The 20,957-nt window shown below is 32.6% G+C and overlaps 1 protein-coding gene, 1 long non-coding RNA gene, 3 other non-coding genes and 1 pseudogene across 5 annotated transcripts; 4 read left to right on the forward strand and 2 right to left on the reverse strand.

Moving 5' to 3' along the window:
- The first annotated feature begins 264 nt into the window (after positions 1–264).
- Positions 265–460, forward strand: LOC125843407 (U2 spliceosomal RNA). Its single transcript, XR_007444005.1, has one exon. It is a non-coding gene; the product is annotated as a U2 spliceosomal RNA (small nuclear RNA).
- On the forward strand, positions 273–2,802 carry LOC125842233 (uncharacterized). The gene is made up of 2 exons (XR_007443892.1): positions 273–390; positions 2,725–2,802. It is a non-coding gene; the product is annotated as an uncharacterized LOC125842233 (long non-coding RNA).
- LOC125843422 (U2 spliceosomal RNA) lies at positions 2,392–2,587 on the forward strand. The gene has a single exon (XR_007444020.1). It is a non-coding gene; the product is annotated as a U2 spliceosomal RNA (small nuclear RNA).
- On the forward strand, positions 2,601–2,794 carry LOC125843430 (U2 spliceosomal RNA). Its single transcript, XR_007444027.1, has one exon. It is a non-coding gene; the product is annotated as a U2 spliceosomal RNA (small nuclear RNA).
- A 72-nt stretch (positions 2,803–2,874) lies between the features above and the next one.
- On the reverse strand, positions 2,875–6,339 carry LOC125843014 (subtilisin-like protease SBT1.8; annotated as a pseudogene).
- A 9,440-nt stretch (positions 6,340–15,779) lies between these two features.
- LOC125842334 (uncharacterized) lies at positions 15,780–18,133 on the reverse strand. The gene is made up of 3 exons (XM_049521610.1): positions 18,013–18,133; positions 16,373–16,424; positions 15,780–15,942 (listed from the first exon to the last, which is right to left on the reverse strand). Exons 1-3 carry the CDS (start codon positions 18,098–18,100, stop codon positions 15,786–15,788), a joined length of 297 nt encoding a protein of 98 aa, XP_049377567.1. The 5' UTR covers positions 18,101–18,133; the 3' UTR covers positions 15,780–15,785.
- Between the last annotated feature and the right edge of the window lie 2,824 nt (positions 18,134–20,957).

Raw genomic sequence — 20,957 nt, forward strand, 5'->3', positions numbered from 1 at the left:
TTGGTAAGATTTATGAAAAATTGATGGTTTTTAAAGTTCACTAAAGAAAAGAAAGAGCTAGACTAGAATTTGCATATAATGTGAGCAAATATTAGTACTGTTTGGAGTTTTATTTATTTTTAACTTTCATTTTTCATGCAAGTGCATCTCATATTTTTTAGTCCAAGTTGGATGTCCATATGTTAGTATCCCACATCGGAAGCCAAACAGAACTTGAACGCAAGTGTTTTGTCATAAAATCCATTCATTTACGCTGAAATAAGCATACCTTTCTCGGCCTTTTGGCTAAGATCAAGTGTAGTATCTGTTCTTATCAGTTTAATATCTGATATGTGGGTCATTGATCCACACGATATTAACTCAATTTTTTAAGGGGAAGAGTCCATTAAGGTAGCTTGCTACCTGGGCTCTTGCGCGTCGCCCATGCGTTGCACTACAGCTTGGGCCTGGCGCACCCCACCAATTCCAGTACAAATTTAGGGCCTTTCTACTTAGGCTCTCTTCTTACTCTGTCATCTATATTAACTGTTTACATGTAGTTAACTTATGAATTCTGGATTAAAGATCTAGAAAACTGGTGGAAACAGTATATTATAGTGAGGAAGGAATGATTTTCATGTAGAGCCTGTATTCTTAACCAAAATTGTTTGAAACCCAAACCGTACATTGAGAATTGTTTGGGCCCTGATTTATCATATATAGTAGGAAAATCTTACGTGAAAAACACAATTTTCAGAAAATTCTTATTCTTATAAGTCTCTACTTTCTGCTGAACAGTTTCGGTCAAAATTGGAATCCCCGGAATTGTTTGGTGAAATAGGTGTGATCTTCCTTTCACAATGAGAAGTAAGAGACTTTCTCAGGTTGTTCGAATCAGCCATCATCATTTCAAGCAACTATTGCAGCTCCTTAACACAGATGGAAAAATAATTCTCTCCAACTTTCTACAGCTACTGTAGGAGATTTTAAATGACAGCTCACATCATGATTTTTTTTTCTCCCTTGATTTCAATTTTTGAGGCATAGTTTGACAGAGCGCGAAGTTTAAGAATTGTGGTCTTGAACATGTCATGAAATTTCTGTATCTTCGAAAATTTTAGCAGATCTGCTCTGTTGCAAGGACTAAACATCTCAAGTAATGGCATCATAAAGAATGAAATGTAAATTGCCTTCGGTAATCAAACTTATAAAAGCTAAAGGTTGATGAGAAAAGCTAATTTCCACTCATATTCTAGCAAATGAACTTCGTTATAATAGCAATCAGAAGCAAAGCAAGGAGCACAGACAAGGCTTACAAACTCTTCTCCACTTGTACCATCATTATGTACTGAACGAATAATGTTGTTCCACATTTCACCACCCGAGCAAACACAATTTCTATGACGATTGCTTCAATATCTTGCAGGAGGTCTCTGTGAATACAGGGCAAACCAAGAAGGAACCAGTAAGCTTATGCTTCATCTAGAAATGTTCCAATCAAGATTTAGTTTTTGACTCATGAATTGCTTCTATTTTCCTTTTAGTTTTGCATGACTTGAGAGGATAATGTGTAATGATACTTGTGGTTATGAAACCATACATGATTTTTCAGTAAACTTTACGCTTTTTATGCCTTATTCTGCAGGAATTCGTAGAGTATTAGGCACACTCCCCACTAGGATTATATACATGAACATCATCCACATGACAAACCAAATGAAGGTGGAATTGCAGGAATGTGTAAACAACCATGTCGTATACTTATGATTAATTCTTTTTGAAAGTGTAAACAAGTTCCAAGAAAGTTTTTTAAAGGGGTAAACTAGTAAAACTATCCTTATTATTTTTATGAGTTCTCTAGGGCCGTGTAAACAGAAAAGTTGACAACTAACATAAAAAGGAAGGAGTATATTAGTTGGAGGTTGCAGCAGTGATCAAATGTGAAGTGTGGTGGTAAACTGTCGTGGAGATGGTTGAAGATAGTTTTGTTTCAATCTTAGGGCTCATTTGGACATGCCATATGAAATAACGATACGAAATTGAAGTTTTATTTGGATATGTAATCCGGTTGTGTTTGTTCATTTGGTAACATTGGTACAAAATTGATAGTATTCACAACTTGTTTGTCCAAATGCCTATTATAAGTATTTTTAAGGACTAAAAAATAGAAAAAAATTCACTTAAGAAAAAGAAGAGCTAGACTAGAATTTGCATGAAATGTGAGCAAATATTAACAAAGAGTACTGTTTGAAGTTTTATTTATTTTTAACATTCATTTATCATGTAAGTGCATCTCATATTTTTTTTAGTCCAAGTTAGATGTCCATATGTTAGTTTCCCACATCGGAATCCAAACAGAACTTGAACGCAAGTGTTTTGTCACAAAAGCCAGTCATTTACGCTGGGATCAGCATACCTTTCTCGGCCTTTTGGCTAAGATCAAGTGTAGTATCTGTTCTTATCAGTTTAATATTTGATATGTGGGTCATCGATCCACACGATATTAACTCAATTTTTTAAGGGGAAGAGTCCATTAAGGTAACTTGCTACCTGGGCTCTTGCGCGTTGCTCATGCGTTGCACTACAGCATGGGCCTGGCGCACCCCACCAATTCTAATACAATTTTTTTTACAATAAGTTGGATTGAAGATTTNAGTATCTGTTCTTATCAGTTTAATATTTGATATGTGGGTCATCGATCCACACGATATTAACTCAATTTTTTAAGGGGAAGAGTCCATTAAGGTAGCTTGCTACCTGGGCTCTTGCGCGTCGCCCATGCGTTGCACTATTGCACGGGCCTGGCGCACCCCACCAATTCTAATACAATTTTTTTACAATAAGTTGGATTGAAGATTTAAATTTTATGTGTTTTATCAAACCCCCTTGTTTCACTAGCTATAAGATAAAGTCATTTATGGATACATTCCTTCATGTTTCCAAATCTAGTTGAGGTGTCATCCAGGAATATGCAACTGAACTCCTCACTTCATGTTTAGCATTGTTCCATGAAATCCAACCAAATGCATTTCCTGGTTTAACATCTTTCTTGGACACAAATGTCACTGTGTAGTGAAGCTTCTCTCCTACTTTCTTGAATACAAGCTTTGTTGGCTTCACTGTTACCGTAACGGATGGAGGAGCATCAATGGCTACTTCATACACTGAACTTGCAGCTCCAACATTGGTCACTTCTCGAGTGTAACGAACAACTCGCTTTGAGTTAATCTCAAACAAGACAGAAAATGAAGGATAGTTGATTTGCCCAGCATCAGCAAACTTGTTTGCACAAGTGAAATTGAGTCTTTTTACAATGGATTGTATTTGATCTATGGTGTAGTTCAAGGAGCACAAGAACTTGATATGATCCTGAATCCTGATATTGTATACAAGTCCAGGGGAGAACGCTTTCTGGGGATTTACATGGCCTGATCCATGAACAAATGGATTAGAAAATGTACCGTATAGTGCAGAATCATGAAACGAGGAGTTGGTGTTATCTTGAGTGTACGCGGTTGTCATGATTGCTGATTTGATCGCGCTTGGACTCCAATCTGGATGTACAGCTTTTACCAATGCAGCAACTCCTGAAACATGAGGGCAAGACATGGAAGTGCCAGAAACAATGTTGAATGAGGTCCTTCGTGTGTCGATATTAAGTGAAGTTGGTCCAATATTTTGAGGCCAAGCTGCTAAGATGTTCACTCCAGGGCCAATAACATCAGGCTTTAATATCTGGGGAACAATTGCATTTGGCCCTCTTGAGCTAAATGTAACCACAACAGGAGATGGTTTCACTTTTACCACTGTTCCGCCAAAGCTGAAAACAACCGTTGGATTGTTTTCTGTTTTCACATATTCTCTTATTACATCCCCTACCTTCCTTCCAACAGTCACTGCAGGTAATATGTGGCTATCCGCGAGTAACTCCTCCCCCGTCTCAGGTGTATTGGCTAATATCATTCCTACCCCATTAGCTTCTTTCACTACTAGTCCCTTAGCAACTCTATCATTTCCCCCTCTATCACATAGCACTACTTTTCCACCAACAATGTTTGGATCAAGCGAACCACGAAAGCACAAAGAGGAGTTTCCCCCTTGTTGGTAAACTAAGCTCAACAACTTATTTCCCATTTCTACCTTTCCACTATACAACGACACGCCTTGAAGTTTTTGGCCATTACCCAGTGTGACAGTAGCTGGAAAATCTCTATCAAGAGTTGCAGCACCAACAGTAATGACCCATGGAGCCGTGTTCACAACTGTTGATTCCACAGGACCATCATTCCCAGCTGAACACGACACAACAATCCCTTTCTCCATAGCAGCAAAAGCACCAAGAGCAATCGGGTCAGTATAATAAGTCTTCTCATTATTAGACAATGACACAGACAACACATCTACACCATCCATAATAGCACGGTCGAATGCAGCAAGAATATCTGACCCTGCACACAGTTCATTCCAGCACACTTTATAACTTGCTATGCGGGCTTTTGGCGCCATCCCTCTAGCAGTCCCTTTGGCGTAGCCAAAAAGACTAGCATTTGCCACAATTGATCCTACATATAATATGAGTTCAACTGAATTCAATATTTTTTACGCGAAACTAAGATATATATGTGAAAAAATTACTCCGACCTTCCCAATTTATGTAGCTCCCTTGAAATTTAGAGTCCCATTAAATTTTGAAACATTAGTTAAAACCAGAAAAAAAAAATAATAAATTTTTTGTGTCTTATGAATTGTTAATTATTGTAATTTATAGTATTTTTTTTATATGGTTTTCAAATATAAAATTTTTATTTCGAAAAAACTTGAGGCTTGTTTGGTTGGGAAACAAGTTATTCCTAAATTGTTATCTACAAGTTATCCCGTGATTTATTCCCAACCAAACATGAGATAAGTTCATCCTAAAATTAATCCATGATTAGTCATCTCTTCTCCCTCGTACCAAATCGGTCCTAAAAGTTTCTATTTCCAATTTCACTATCAAAATTTAAAAGTTTAAATCTTGAAACTTCAACTGTGCCACATAAATTGGAATAGAATAACTACTAAATTTTCAATAAATATCATGTATCTAATTAAACCCGTCAAGTTTAAATCTTGAATCCTCATCTACCTGCCGCTGTGCTCGCAGTATGTGTGCCATGGCCGTCATGGTCCCGGGGCGATTGAGTCTCCTGGGAGCAGCCCTTACAACCTTCAGAAAAATACAGAGCACCTATAAGTTTCCTATTACAATGCACTTTCGGATCAAAATCCGGCGCCGATTGACACTTCCCTCTCCATCTCGACGGCACATTTGACATACCCAAATCACTAAAACTTTCCGATTCCGGCCAGACTCCAGTATCAAGTACCCCAATTATAACATCCTGAGCAGCCGTGTTGAAATCTGGTAAAGTACGTCCAGCCCCAAAATCGAGCTTATCGAGGCCGAGAAATTCAGGTGTGCGCGTTGTTTGTGGGGTGTAAAAAGTGTCTTCGTAGATATTAACAACGTAATCAGATTGACGGAGTAATTCAACTTCATGAGAATCCAAACTTGCTGCGAATCCATGATAAGCGGTGGTGTAAGTATAGAGAAGAGAGTTTTGGGTGGAAGAAGTGAGAGATTGGAGATGGGTTTTGTACCATTGATGATGAGTGGAGAATGATGGAGGTTTGAGGTGATGTTTCATGTGAACAATGTAGGTTTTTTTGGTGGAAATGGGAATTGCTGATGTTGATGTTGATGAGTGGAGAAAGAGAAATATGTTAATGGTGGATAACAAGATTATTACTACAGCTTCCATTTTTTTTTAGTAAACAAAGAAAATAGTAGAAAGAAGGAAGAAGAAGAAGAAGTAGCGGTGCTCTGTGTGAAAGAGAGGAAAGAGCTAAATAGATTTGGCAGTTATTGGTTCCTTTGGGAAGTAGTGTAAGCAGTAGTTGGACCACTAAGTTAAAGTTTTATGAGATTATATACTCCCTGTCCGTCTTTACTTGTTCACTAATATTATTTTGAAATGTCTAATAATATTTGTCTAATTAATTTATTATTTTATGTCAATTTTATCTTTACTATTAAATATTATTCATTTTTTAATATTTAAATAAATTTTATATAGTAATTTGGTAAATTTCATTTACTTCTTCTTAATTTTTGTGTCAAATCAATAATTGACGACTATTATTGAATAGAGAATATGTTATTGAAAGCTGCTAAATTGCCTGAAAATTACCTTCTTCTTTTTTTCAAAACAAAGTTAAAGTCTTTTCTAAACAATATTAGTAAATTTTAGGATGCATTATTATTTTAACCACATGAATTCTTTGGGTCGCACCTATATAGCATTTAATGGTTTCATTCATTTTTAAATTTTTTATTCATCTTTTTTTTTCTTTGTCAATTTACATCTTCTTCTTCTTATAATAATAAAATTCTCTTTCATTGTCTCTTTATAAAATAAAATTAAAAAAAGTGGTGAAAATAAGTGATTTTATTTTAATCACTCAATTTGATTAAACTTATCTTTAAAATGACAAAAATAAAATGAAATTGTATAAAAAAAAAAAAATTAGTTTATGGTTTGTGAAGCTTCACTGATGTAAAACATTTTTTTAAAATCACCAAAAAAAAATATTATGAGTTTAATTTCATATTATTCGTCTATAAATAATTAATACATTAAACATTTTTATAATACAACTCAATTTTAAATACATTATTTATATATTAAAATCAAACAATTACACTTCATGAACTAAGAAAAATTTATCTTGCACATCTTATGAAATTTATCCATGATTAAATATATTAAATTATAATTATTAAACAACAAATAAAAATTACTAATAAAATATTTTTTTGAAGTTATTCTTACGAAATTTTAAACAAAAATAAAAAAATTATTAATGCATTTGATTAAAAGAAGAATTAATATTTTTTGAAAATATTAAATGATACAAATCTTTTAATAAGATATACCAACTATTATTCTATTAATAAAAACTTTCTTTTTACTTTAAATATATATGTTATTTGTAATTTTATTTAACAATAATACTTTGTATATATTATCTCTTTTTTTTTATTTATTTAAAATTATTTTATATATAAGTTTTTATTATTATTCTTTCATTTTAAAATCATTTTATTATATTCTTGAGGTTATATTAATAATAAATACAAGCAATGATTCACAAGTTATCAAATAGACATAAGAGAAGGATGTTGAACTACAACATTAATACATAATTCTTTTGGGTTGATATTGATCAAGGTCAATACAAATGAACTATATGATTCGTATAATTTTTATTATCGTTGTTGTTGAGTGGGTAGTATATCTCACATTAAAAATTCATTTTTACATATTAACGCATAAACACTCTCTTAGATTGATTTAAACATAATAATTACTACAATTATCTAATTAGAGTTCATATTAATAACAAATATAAGTAATGATTCACAAATCATCAAGGCAGCAGTAAGTATAGAGAAGAGAGTTTTGGGTGGAAAGTGAGAGATTGGAGATGGGTTTTGTACCATTGATGTGTTGGGTTTTATTTGCCCTGAATTTCTTACCATAAATAGGTTTTCCTTTTAGGAAAATGTTTTGGATTGACTAGTCCTTTTATGATAGGAAAAGGTTTAGAACTCTATAAATATAGGCTTGTTCTTTTTAACTTAATCAGCATTTACAATGTAGTTTAAGGGTTTTGAGAGTTTTGGTTTGGGGGAGAATTTGTGGGACACAAGCTTTGATACGTTATCATTTGTGTGAGCCTCCCATGTATTCCAAGTGAATTGGTTGAAGTTATTTCTTTCTATATTTTGTACTCTCATATTTATATAGTGGAGTGTTCATCTCCTTTGTGGACGAAGATCGATTGACCGAACCACGTTAAATCTTTGTGTCTTTTGGTATATTTCTCGTTTGTCTTCTTTCTCATGGTCTTTCGAGGTTTGCTTTGCTAGCTTCCGCATGACACCTAATTATTTCGATACTAACATGATGATGAGTGGAGAATGATGGAGGTTTGAGGTGATGTTTCATGTGAACAATGTAAGTTTTCTTGATGGAAATGGGAATTGCTGATGTTGATGAGCGGAGAAAGAGAAGTATGTTAATGGTGGATAACAAGATTATTACTACAGCTTCCATTTTTAGTATACAAAAAAATAGTACAAAGAAGGAAGAAGAAGAAGAAGTAGTGGTGCTCTGTGTGAAACAGAGAAAAGAGCTAAATATATTTCTTTTCATTAGTTTGTTTGGTCAAAACGGCCAAAATAGATTTGGCAGTTATTGGTTCCTTTGGGAAGTAGTGTAAGCACTAGCTGGACCACTAAGTTAAATTTTTATGAGTTCATATATGTTATTCACTTTTGTTTTGTTGAGTAATGCTAAATGACAACAAAAATTTGGTCACAAAATGGCCATAATCGTGAAAAGGAAAAAAAGTATGATATATCTTTCAATTTTGTTATTTAGACCTGATATATTTCTCGTTATGAAAGTAACACATATATTTTTATTGTTATGCAAATAACTCACATATACCCCTATTACAAAAGGAGCTCACATATACACATCTGTAGACGATAAAATTCGAGTCGAAAAAACAATAATCAAGAACAGAAAAGTATCGCAATAATCATAATTATTATTTCAAAGTGTTAGTATTACAATCTCTATAATTCCTCTGAATTAGGCTCTTGTGCTTGATCTTGAACTTGATCTTGATCTTGGATTAAAGGGCTTTGGAGCTTGTTCTTGAATCTTCGATGAACTTGAACTTTATCTTGATCTTGAACTTGATCTTGAATTCAAGGGTTTTGGAATTTGTTCTTGAATCTTCGATGAACTTGAACTTTATCTTGATCTTGAATTCTAGTTTATTTCAAGGGCTTCGAGCTTGATCTTGAATCCGGTGGTCTTAATCTTGATCGTTCTTGATGACTTTTGATCCACGAGCTTTCTCTAATTTCTTGTTAGAATTCTTGGTTCCTTTTCTAAATTATGAGGACCACTCTTTATATATAGTTTTAAAATAGAGGAGTTGTGATTGGAATACGATTCTCTTCGGTCAATCAGATTTAAGTGACATGGCATATGGGTTTTATGGAGCAGACTTTTAATTAAATTCATATTTTTTTTATTGAATTTAAATAATTAACTCGATTACATTAATCCATAATATTTATTTGGATTAATATATTCATGAATTTAATATAATCTGAATCATTTTATAAATTTATATTTAATAAATTTTAAATGATTACAACCCTTCATTTAACGGAAGTGAAAAAATTAATTTAAATTTATATTTTTTATTTTCAATAAAAAAAAAGTCATGTAGGAGTATATATGATCCGTCTAGCAAAGTTCAAGGTATATTTTAATCTTTTTCATACATAAATTATTTTTTGACATCTTTGATTATCATTATTTGAGTTTCTTATTTTATTTTATTTTTTTCTTTCATTCTTTAGTGTAAAGAAAAAAAAATTAAAGCTATGTTTTGTGGCTATATTATAATTTAAAACTATTTTGGGGCTATACTGTAATTAAGTTTTTGTATTTATTAAAAAAATTGTGGCATCTATAATAAATTTTACAAGAAAGTTAATTAAACATAAATAAATTTGACTATCAAAATAATAAATTTAAGTTAGTTGCTGAAACAAAAAAAAAAGTCAAAAAAAAAAAATATGTGTGGGGAGGATAAATATACCACATATGGATTATATTTTTTTTAAAAAAAATAATTAAAAATTTAATTTAATTTTTTTTTCACTTCTGTTAGAGGAGGGTATATATGAGTCATTTGTATAACAGTAAGGGTATATATGGGTGATATTCATAACGAGATGTATATCAACTCTAAATAGCAAAGTTGAAGGGTATATCAGGCCATTTTTCCTTGTGAAAAAAAAACTCGTAATAACCTTTTTGAAAACAAAAAAATATTAAATCCTTATTTATCTAAAAAACTCGAAAGGTCGACTACAACATAAATTTTATTACGGATAAGAATATCAAAAATTTATTATTCCTAGGGTTGTTTGGTGAGATGAAAACTAGTTATCTTGGGATTATTAATTTCGAGATAAGTTACTACAAGATATGTTATTCAACCATATATATGGATAAATAATTTAAGTATTATCTAATACCTCTAATCAACATGATAAAATAATTTTATATTTTATCCTGGAACCACTATATCTTATTTCTTACTCCAGACAACTCCTCAGTGCATTATATGGTTGGAAGACATCAATAAGGTAATAAAATATTTGTTTTCTTCTTTGTTAAAAAAAAATAAGCTTTTTAATTTAATTGTTATATCAATTAAATTATTGTTTTTCTGATATAATTTTGTTATCACTGTTATTATGAATTCAAATTATATGTTGAGTTGGCATAACTTTTAAGAAAGTTTTTTTTGGTATATTTTACTAAATTAACTTTAGTAATGATACTTTTGAAAATTTAAATATTTCTACTACTTACGTAATTATTTAAGAGAAATAATACTCACTTATCCAAAACTAATTCTGATTTTTAGTTTCTAAAGTGACACTTATTTTAGAATTATTTTTTTATTGTTATTATTAAAGTGACACTTATTTTATGACGAAAAGAATATTAGAAGTAGAAATGGAAAATTTCAATTACGTCAAATAGATTTCTCATGAAAAAAAAGGTGGTCACTAGGTTTCTTTCTCCCACTTCCCCTATAGCTTTTTTATATCATAATTATTATTTTTTTGGAAAAAAAATACTTAAGTTATCGTTACCCGAAAACTTTATGAGCGACGTCTTTTCTTCTAATTAAAAGTTAAACTAATAATAACTAATATTATTGGTAAATTTTATTGATCTCATAATTATATTTTTAAGAGATAAAGTTGTCCTTACCAACTTCTTGCAAATAAAATTAATAGAAAAGAATAAAAAATATCTCTAACGTATGAAGAATGATTCATTAATATCCTTCATCCATCTATTGATCTAAAAATATCCTCAAACTTTTTTTTTTTTTTTACTCAAAAATAGTTCTCAAACTAACACCCTAAATTTGATGAATTTTTTCCTAAAATAATTACCCTAAATTAGAAAGGAATGGATATGTTAAGCATGTAAATTGCAAAGAATATAAAATAATTAAAAAGGTAATTTTTCCTTCACGTACTAGGATTAGGACTAATAAAATTTCTCTCATATTTTCTTATAAATACTAGTAGTACAATAATCTCTTTCTTTTATATTCATTTTTCACAAATATATATGGCTTCCTCAAGAAAGGCATCGAGAGCAAACTTCAATTCTTCAACAATATTTCTTATGTTTTTGTTGATTTCAGCAATACTAATGAAGTGTTGCTCTTTCTTAGAAGCTCGAAATCTTAGAGAGGATAATCAACAATTAAGATTGTGCGATGAAATACACGTAGTTAGAGAAGGAGAAACACTTCAAACAATATCTAATAAGTGCGGCGATCCTTTTATATTGATAGAGAATACTCATATCAATGATGCTGATGATGTTTATCCTGGTCTTGTTCTCAAGATTACCTATAGGAAGCTACCAATAATGTTTAATTAGTACCCTAATTAATTCTTACTTTTATTGTTAATGTCTTCTTAATATATACTTTGTTATACAATGTAATTTGCTTTATACATAATTGTAACCTGTTGTTTTCAATGTAACTTTCTGATTGAAATGTTTGGAGAAGGGGGACTTCTGTTAAGGCCGGCCTCGTTAGATACTATACCAAAAGATCTAGTTGCAAATCTATCGTAATATTGTTTTGGGACATTGTTTCGATGAATACATTGTGATAAAATATGATTACTACATATTTCATCTGTTCAGTTTTACTTGTCCAATATTCCAAAAATAGATTTTCACTTTTAGCTGTCACTTTTAATATATAAAAACAATTATCATTTTTTCCTATTTAACCATCTAACAGTAATTACTTATCCCCATATCATTTCCTAAAATTAGACAATGCATCAATTAATATGAGTATTATGATAAAATACTCATATTAAGGAGTGTGCAAAGTTCAAAGTGAACAAGTAAAAATAGATAGAGGGAGTAAAACATAAAGACAAAATGTGAGGGAAAAAATAAAGCAACGACTCAATCACACCAAATCAGTCATTACTTATTATACAAAATGAGAATTTGTTATTTTTATCCAACTATAAATTTAATTTAAGTGTCAATCAAAAATAATATTATGTTATTTTAACAACGCAATGCAATAAAATACAATACAATTTAACAACTACCATCCAAACAAGTCAAAGAAACACAAAGGGAAACGCATATCTCAAACAATAACATGCAGTAGCAACAAAAAAAAAACACGTAATAGCAAACTCTGAACCCCAGCTTTCAAAAACGAAAACAACAGACTTGTGTATTCAAGCATCACAATATGAATGAAGAAGAACTAAAGCTTGAAGATGACCAGAATTCTGACTTTAATGTGACAATAATATATAGGTTTGCGAGTTCAGTATTACAACAGTAGTAATGTTCAATATTAAGTGTTAAAGAATGACAAAAGTCCCACATTGGTGGTTAATGAAATGGGTGGACTCCTTATAAGGTTTGGGCAATCCTCCTCCCTTTGAGCTAGCTTTTGGGGTGTGAGTTAGGCCTAAGACCTAATTTAACATGGTATCAGAGTCACACACAGTAATTACTGTGATAGGCGATTTCAATTGAGGATCATAGAATCGAGTTACAGATTCATTAGTTCGTCAGTTGATCTACAGCTTTTACGCAAGTTCTTGGGTGAAATCTGTAGGTAATTGATGAGTAATTAGCTTCCGCAAACAATTGTTGATCAGCAGTGAATCAGGATGACGAAGGGGAGAACAGCTATAGATTCGATTCAAGGCAACAATGGTGAAAACACAGGTGTATCAATGCCGATACCTAATTCTGTAATTGGGCAAGGTATTGACTACAATCATCCTCTTTTTCTTAGGCCTACATATTTAAGTGGAGTGAATCTTATTTCATTTCAATTACTTGGAATTGAGAACTACTCTCTATGGAATAGATCGATTACACTAGTATTGTTAGGACGCAATAAACTGGGGTTTATTGATGGAACTTGTAGTAAAGAGATGTTCAGTGAAGAATTGTGGGGACAATGGGAGAGAGTGAATGTTGTAGTACTATCTTGGTTGATGAACTCAGTGTCAAAAAGTTTACTAAGTGGAATTGCATTTGCTACAAGTGCTTCTCATGTTTAGAGTGATTTAAAGGAGAGATTTGATAGAATAGATGGGTCGATAACCTATAGTCTTCATAAAGACATTGTGTCACTACAACAGGGGATTGTTTTTGTTTCTGCGTATTACACCAAACTCAAGACCTTGTGGGATGAGTTTGAGGGTGTAGTTCCTTCTCCTGGATGCAATTGTGCTAAGTCGAAAGATTTTGTAAATCACCTGAGCAGACAAAAATTGTATCAGTTTTTAATGGGGCTTAATGAGTCCTATAATCAGGCTAGAAGTCAAATTTTAATGATGAATCCCTTACCAACTGTTACTCATGCTTATGCTATGGTAGTAGGAGATGAGAGTCAAAAGGTTATGGTTTCACACATTAGCAACATGGGGCTGAGTGCTGAGAGTATGGATTTTATGGCAATGTACTCTAAATCTGTTATTGGTTCTACTTCAGGAGTAAATCAAAGGTTTAAAAGAAACCCCCTTCTCATTTGTGATTTCTGTAGATGTAAGGGTCATAGTAAAGAATTTTGCTACAAAATTGTGGGGTATTCTCCTGATTTCAAGTCCAAAAAGAAGGTTCAAGGTGTTCCTTCAGGCTACAACAATCCTGCTCCAGGTAGTGTTCATTCAGGTTACAATAATTCTGCTCCAGGTGGTGTTCTTGGTCCAGGTCAGGCTCATTTTTCTTATGGCTTGAATACTAATGTGCATGAAGTAGGATAGGATCTGAAGTCTGCTACTGCACAAAGTGAGCATGGAAAAGCAGCAAGTCAAGCAGAGATGAATGTGCAACAATTACTGAAGGGTTGCACATTCACAAAAGAATAGTATGATCATATTCTTAGAGGTCTCACACAAAACACAAAACCAAGGCACTGCAACATCTGAAAGCATTAGCACTTTTGCTGCTCATACTGCAGGTAAATCTTTGTTTGTTTCTGAGAACAATGAAGTGTGGATTGTAGATTCTGGTGCAACAAATCACATGGTTTCTCAGATGAACATGTTTATAAAAAGTTCTGTGTCTGAATTGCAGATTCCTAAAATTGTATATCTGCCTAATGGGGGTACTACCCAGGTCACTCATGTTGGTTCTTGTGCATTAACAGATAGGAGTGTTATCTCCAATGTATTTTACTTACCTGAATTCAAGTATAACTTAATGTATGTAAGTCAGTTGACAAAGGAACTTGGTTGTTCAGTTACATTCTTCCCTAACTTCTGTATTCTCCAGGAGCTTTACAGTGGGAAGGTGAGAGTGGTTGGTATCAGAGCAGGGCCCGTCTCACCCGATGTTGGGGCCCCCAAAATCAAAATTGCCCACGCACCAGATGCTAAACACTGGGTGTGAGGTAGGGTGTTAAAGAATGACAAAAGTCCCACATCGGTGGTTAATGAGATGGGTGGACTTCTTATAAGGTTTGGGCAATCATCCTCCCCTTGAGCTAGTTTTTGGGGTGTGAGTTAGGCTTAAGACCTAATTTAACATTAAGCATACCTGAAAATTAACCTTACAAACAATACTCACATAGCCAAATTAATTTTGTTGCAGAAAATCATCAGTCTAGTTCAAGATGTCCTAAAGAATACAACTCTCCTTCTTCTTCACCAAGAATGGTACGAAACGGTTGTAAAGTAAGCATGGGGTAAACATTATTTTTGGAACTCAAAAGTGTACATAAAAGCAACAACTCTTCCAAAGATACTTAGCTTTAATATATCTATCTTCAGGTCATCAATCTTGGCCCTAAATATTCGTTTAATCAAATCAGGTATATTTTGAGGTTCATCAGTCTATGCAAGATGTTCTTTAATTTCAGGCCAAGACGGGTTACATGTTCATAGTTATGAACATATCAGGTTTGCTAAAACGTTGAACCAAAAATACTGAGAATGATTCAACTAGAATTTGCTAGTGATGAAGCTAGTGATCTTCACCTAAGCAACAATCAACAAATTCACGTTTTAGTATGAAGCTAATGATGACCAGGAGAAAGAATCTTGAGTTTAAAGCTTTGCTTCAAGAGGACACAAAACCCAACTTTTAGGATAGTCAACAAGCAGAAAGGCACATGATTCGTAGAGATCATACATCGATTATTACCGTTCAGATTCAAGCAATGCTTATTTAACGGGTAGGACTCAAATGTATTTCCCAAAATGCTACAAAGCTAAGTGACTTGTGGATTCTCTACAACTTTTACATCGTTGCGAGGAATGATGGGGTCAAAATGTCTGGCATGCCCTCTATACCTGCACAAAGAATAAGAACTATGAAAATATTTTGAAGATGCTTCCAAATGTGATCTAACACTAGTAGGCATATACATGAGCAGACTGTTCCATCTAAAACATATGGAAGTGAATTAATTTACAATTTACGGCATGTCTGTCACAGATGACATGATAAATCCAATGCATGAGAAATCAAACTGATAGAATATTTTAATGAGATAAACATCACAAGTTATGCCTGCGCTGAAATCACGATCACTGCTGTGAAAAACAGAGATTAAGGGATCATTTATAAACTTACAAATTTTTATCCTCTCTCCTGGTTATTTAGCATGTCCAAAATAGCATAAGCAGCTCTTTGAAAATGTTCCTTCTGTTCCTCTAAAGTTTTACTTCTCTCAAGAGCAGACTTCTTGCACTTCTCCATGTCTTCTGTTACTTCAGTAGAGCTCTGATCAATTTCGCTGTAGAAAGTGATATAAATGTGAAAGGGTAGGACACAAACAAGCAGACAGGGAGAGAGAGAGAGATAATTGTCCATAGATGCAATGAAATGAATGGTTACGGTCTTTAACTAACTAATAAGTTGCAAGAAAGAATGCGCAGTTAAAATAAAAATGCAAGAAAGACTGTTATGAAAGAGTGAAATATGAAAACCAATAGCTTCAGAAGAACGCAAACTCCTGGTTGCCGTCGAAATATTGACGCATTTGATATATACAAAATAGTAATCTTGAGATTTAGTCAAGAACATTAAAAAATGGAGGATAGAATAGATGAATATTAACAATACAAGTCCAAGTTTTCAATGCCAATGCAAGTATTTGCTCATTTCTCTATGTTGCTATGTAGATAAAACTATACTTCCTTCAGTCACAATGCTAATCAGCTCACTTAATCATCTTCAGCATGTTCTCCATTGCCCCTTGCACTTGTTGTGAGAGCTCTGCATAACCATTTTGCAGAACATGTAAGTTCCTCATGACATTGCAATTCCACAAGGTATATTAACATTTAATTGATGACAACACTCATCAACACATTAGCAAAACTTCTAGTAACTGAAAACAAAGGCCCTATTTCAACATGACCAGGCAAATGGCAGATGAATTCTAGTATCACATTTAGAACATGCGGGTAACTGAAAATATCAAGTTCCCTCTCAATAAGTCGAAGCATGAACCACCAATAATAACTGCCGGGGCTCAGTGAAGCTTATTTCTTTTAACCTGATGTTCCATTATTTTCATTAACATGTCATATCAGAACATCCACTAAAAAGTTTTCCAGCAATAAATTATGGATTTGAATTAGGGATTTCCTCAGTTAGTTATTAGGTAAAGAGAACGTCCAGTGCACTTAGTCACAAGTAGGATTCGAGACCACATTCCTTCACATCATAGGTCAGAAACCGGATTAAGACCATAAAACTACATATTGATCAATATAAACTTCAGTAGTATCTAGCTATGCAACTCATACACTACATTCTTCCTGGATTTTCCGCAATCAGTTTCCATTTTATATTTAAGAGGAAACTGAAATATGACTGACGTAGTATTTGCACTTTATTTCTTTTTTAGTTCCGTGAAGTATGTATAGTGTAGACACATAAGTCTACTGAATTTTTGAGTGATAATTCATCTCCATTGTTTGATGAAGGATCTCCAAAACAAAAATTTAACCACTATCTTTTTATCACCAGACGCATGCAATTTGTGGAATGAAGAGAAAGGCTTTTAGATTCCAACTTAGGATGGTGTGCACTTCCAAAATTAGATGTAACAGATGAGATGATCTAAAACTTTGCTAAAAGCAGCATACCAAGACCATGTGAAACAGTAGTTTAGATCAGTTAATTGTTCATTTTATCTCAATTCAAACCAAATTCCTCAGAATTTTATCCTCATAGCATGCACTTAACAATTCATAAATGTTTTGAAGATCAATTGAGACAGTTGGCTAACACTCTCAGTTCTCTTGCTGTATAGAAGCCTTGTTCTTTAGACAGATAATACAAAACTATTTTCTAATATATCAAATTTACCTAGTTAGGTCTAAATTGTCTCTCACACTAATCAAATAACTTGTAAATTCTCTCTAATTCAGAAAAAAAAATTAGGAAAAATATCAAAATTTCAAGAGAAATTCAATCACTAGCAACTAAAGACGGAAAAGTAACACAGGCAAGAATATAACTGAAGAAATTATATTAAATTTAACTGAAAAAAAACAACTGATAGTTTATAATTCGAACTATTTCGCCTCCCATTCACGAAGACGAAATTCAAAACAATATGCGAAAAAACAACACATATGACGCTGAGACAGAAGAAAACAGCACATGAAAGCTAATGCAAAGCGGAAAAGGATTACCAGAGGAAATATCAAACAATAACATAGCAATTTGACTAAAACTCCGAAGAAGAAAAAAAAATATACAAATCGTCCAGCTAAAATTTCAATTGGTTACAGATCTTCAAGATAAAATGCATACAATTGAACGTAGTACTCAATATACATATGGAGAATACCGTAAACGACGGAGGAAAGCTGAGATTCGATTTCGGAAGTCAGAGCAAGTTGATCGTCGGCGGCACCGGCGGTTTTGGAAAGTTCCATTTTCTGTTTGAGCAGAGACTGTGTGTTATAAGTGTGAATGAATTTGAGCGCGCTTTTTCTCCTGCTTTTATAGTCAATTCATTTGGGCATTTTCGAATATTGCATCGTTCAAATAAGAAAAGAAAATTTCCAAATTTGCCCTTGAATTGTGCCAAATTAACGTAATTAATATTATGGTGCAAGGGGTGAACATGGTATGGTACGGTAGGATATTTCAAAGTTTCAATATCTTAATTTTGATATTTGGTTTTTAAAATATTATATCATTATCATACTAATTTAATTCGGTATGATTTGGTATTTCGAAGTTCGGTTTGATATTCTATGGTATGATAAATCGGTAGCATAGTTCAACTTCTACTAATATATATTCATATAATAAAGGATTAAGACTTCAACAATTAAAAAAATGTCTCAATTGTATCATATTAACACGTTACATGTGTAAAAATATATATTCAAAATAAAGTACAAACAACTTATTTTGTTAATCAATTAAATTTCAATCAAAATAGAGTGGTCAAAGTTTTAACTTCTAAACATTTACTTTATACTAATATTAGGTTGCATATTTGTTAGTATTTTAATTATATATATATATATATAAAATAAGCGGAAATAGAGAGGAGCTTCGGGTCAAGTTTTTCAATTTACAAAGAGAGGAACTAAGTTTCTTTTTATCACCCACCTACTTTAGTTCATTTTTATCATAAAGTCGGCCCACCCACTTACAAATGCATTGTAAAATTGTCTCCTCTAATTCCCACTTATTATAGATAGTAATATTTTATTTTTATTTTAATATTTTCCATTTTTAAATAGTACTAAAAAATAAACTAAAAATATTACAAATTTGGTTAACTCTCTAAATTTCACGCATACGGTATAATTGGGACGAAGGGAGTACCATATATTATTTGAAAATTACATTAAAAATACCATAAGTCATAATAATTAACAACTTACAATATTTGAAAAACACATTAACTCTCAAAATTTTACGTGTACCACATAAATTAGAACAAATGGGGGTAACATATATTTTTTGAAAATTACGTTAAGAATACTATTAATTGCAACTTAAAGTATTTAAAAACATATGAATTAGAGCAGTTTGGGATCAAATTTCAAAATTTACAATGAGAGGAACTTGCTTTAGGTACTTAGGGTCAAGTTTAGAAATTTATAAAGGCAGAAACTAATTTGAAATTTAACCTTCATATACTACTTTATCTAATTTGAAGTGTGTGAAGTGCCTTTTCCCTAACAAACTTTTCACTTCTCTTTGCAAGTATCTAACATTACTTCTCAGTAAGTCTTTTGCTTCACTTTCCATAAAAATATTTTTTAATTTAAAATTCAAACAACCTCAAATTTAAATTAACACTGATAATTTAGAAAAATGTGATTAACTTTCAAAATTTCACATGCACTACATAAATTGGGTTAAAAAGTAACATATATTATTTTAAAAATTACGTTAAGGATATTATGAATCACATATATAAATAGACAAATAAAATAAGTAACAATTATTGTGTCCGTGCTCCATTATAATTTTTACTCTATATAATAGATGAGAATAGAGGAGCTTCGGGTCAAGAGGTCATTTCCTCTGTACAACATTTGTTTTGTTGCGTCTGATTTGGGAGCACAGTCATTTCACACGTGTACTTATTTGCTCTTTCTTTACGGAACTTTCTCATTTCACTTCACCTTCTCTACTACTTTACTTTTCCTTTTCTTGCTTTCCACTTTTTGGTTTATCATCATCTTTTTCCCTGTGTTTTCCCTTGGTGTTATGTTGCTCAATTTATATTCGTTGGTTGTACAGTTAACTACCAGGTAAGAGCTTTTTATTATGCTATATTCTCAGATTATCAGTGTAATTTATATTTGAGATTGTCTTGGGTTTTAATTTCAATTTTTTTATTGTTGGACCAACAATGAAACTTGACCCACCGGAGACGACACCATCAAAGAAGAATAGAGTCTCAAGTTCTACCATGGAAGAAAGTCATCTCAGACACAAAGCAAAAGAAAACAAGAGAGTACAGTGAAAATAAACAATTTTAACCCTTTGATCTAAACAAACCACCTGTCCTCTCTTCCAGAAGTTTTCTAGATATTTTCTTGTAAATATTAGTTTNTCTCTTCTCAAGGAATCATCCATCAAACCTCTTGTGTAGCCACACCACAACAAAATGGTGTGGTCGAAAGGAAACATAAACATCTTTTGGAAGTTTGTAGGGCTTTACTTTTTCAATCCCGTCTTCCACACAAATTTTGGGGAGATGCTCTTATGACTGCAACCTATCTTATTAATAGATGCCCCACTAAGTTGTTCTCCTTCAAAACACCATATGAAAGACTATTCCTACATCCTCCTACTTATTCTCATTTGAAATGTTTTGGCTGTCTTGTTTTTGCCTCTACACTCTCACAAGGAAGATCAAAATTAGCACCTAGAGCCGAACCTTGTGTTTTTCTTGGGTATCCTTTTGGGAAGAAAGGATACAAATTATTGAGTTTGCATTCTCAGAAATATTTCATCTCCAGAAATGTTAAGTTCTATGAAGATATATATCCTTTTGCATCAGCTCAACTTTCTGTTCCCATTTTTTCATTTGATACTCCTGCTACTCATATCCTTTGTGACTCTATTTGCCCACCTATTGTTCCACCTCCTATTACTCCTTCCATTCCTGTTACTCCTATTATTTCTGATCGTTTATCCTCTAGTTCCATCTCTCCCCTTTCGACTTCCCTTCCTCTTCCTGATCCTATTGTCTTAAGGAGGTCTACTAGATCTGTCAAGACTCCTGCTTATCTTCAGGATTATATCTGCAATAGTGTC

This window comes from Solanum stenotomum, chromosome 10 (genome assembly GCF_019186545.1).
Source record: "Solanum stenotomum isolate F172 chromosome 10, ASM1918654v1, whole genome shotgun sequence".
NCBI lineage: Eukaryota > Viridiplantae > Streptophyta > Magnoliopsida > Solanales > Solanaceae > Solanum > Solanum stenotomum.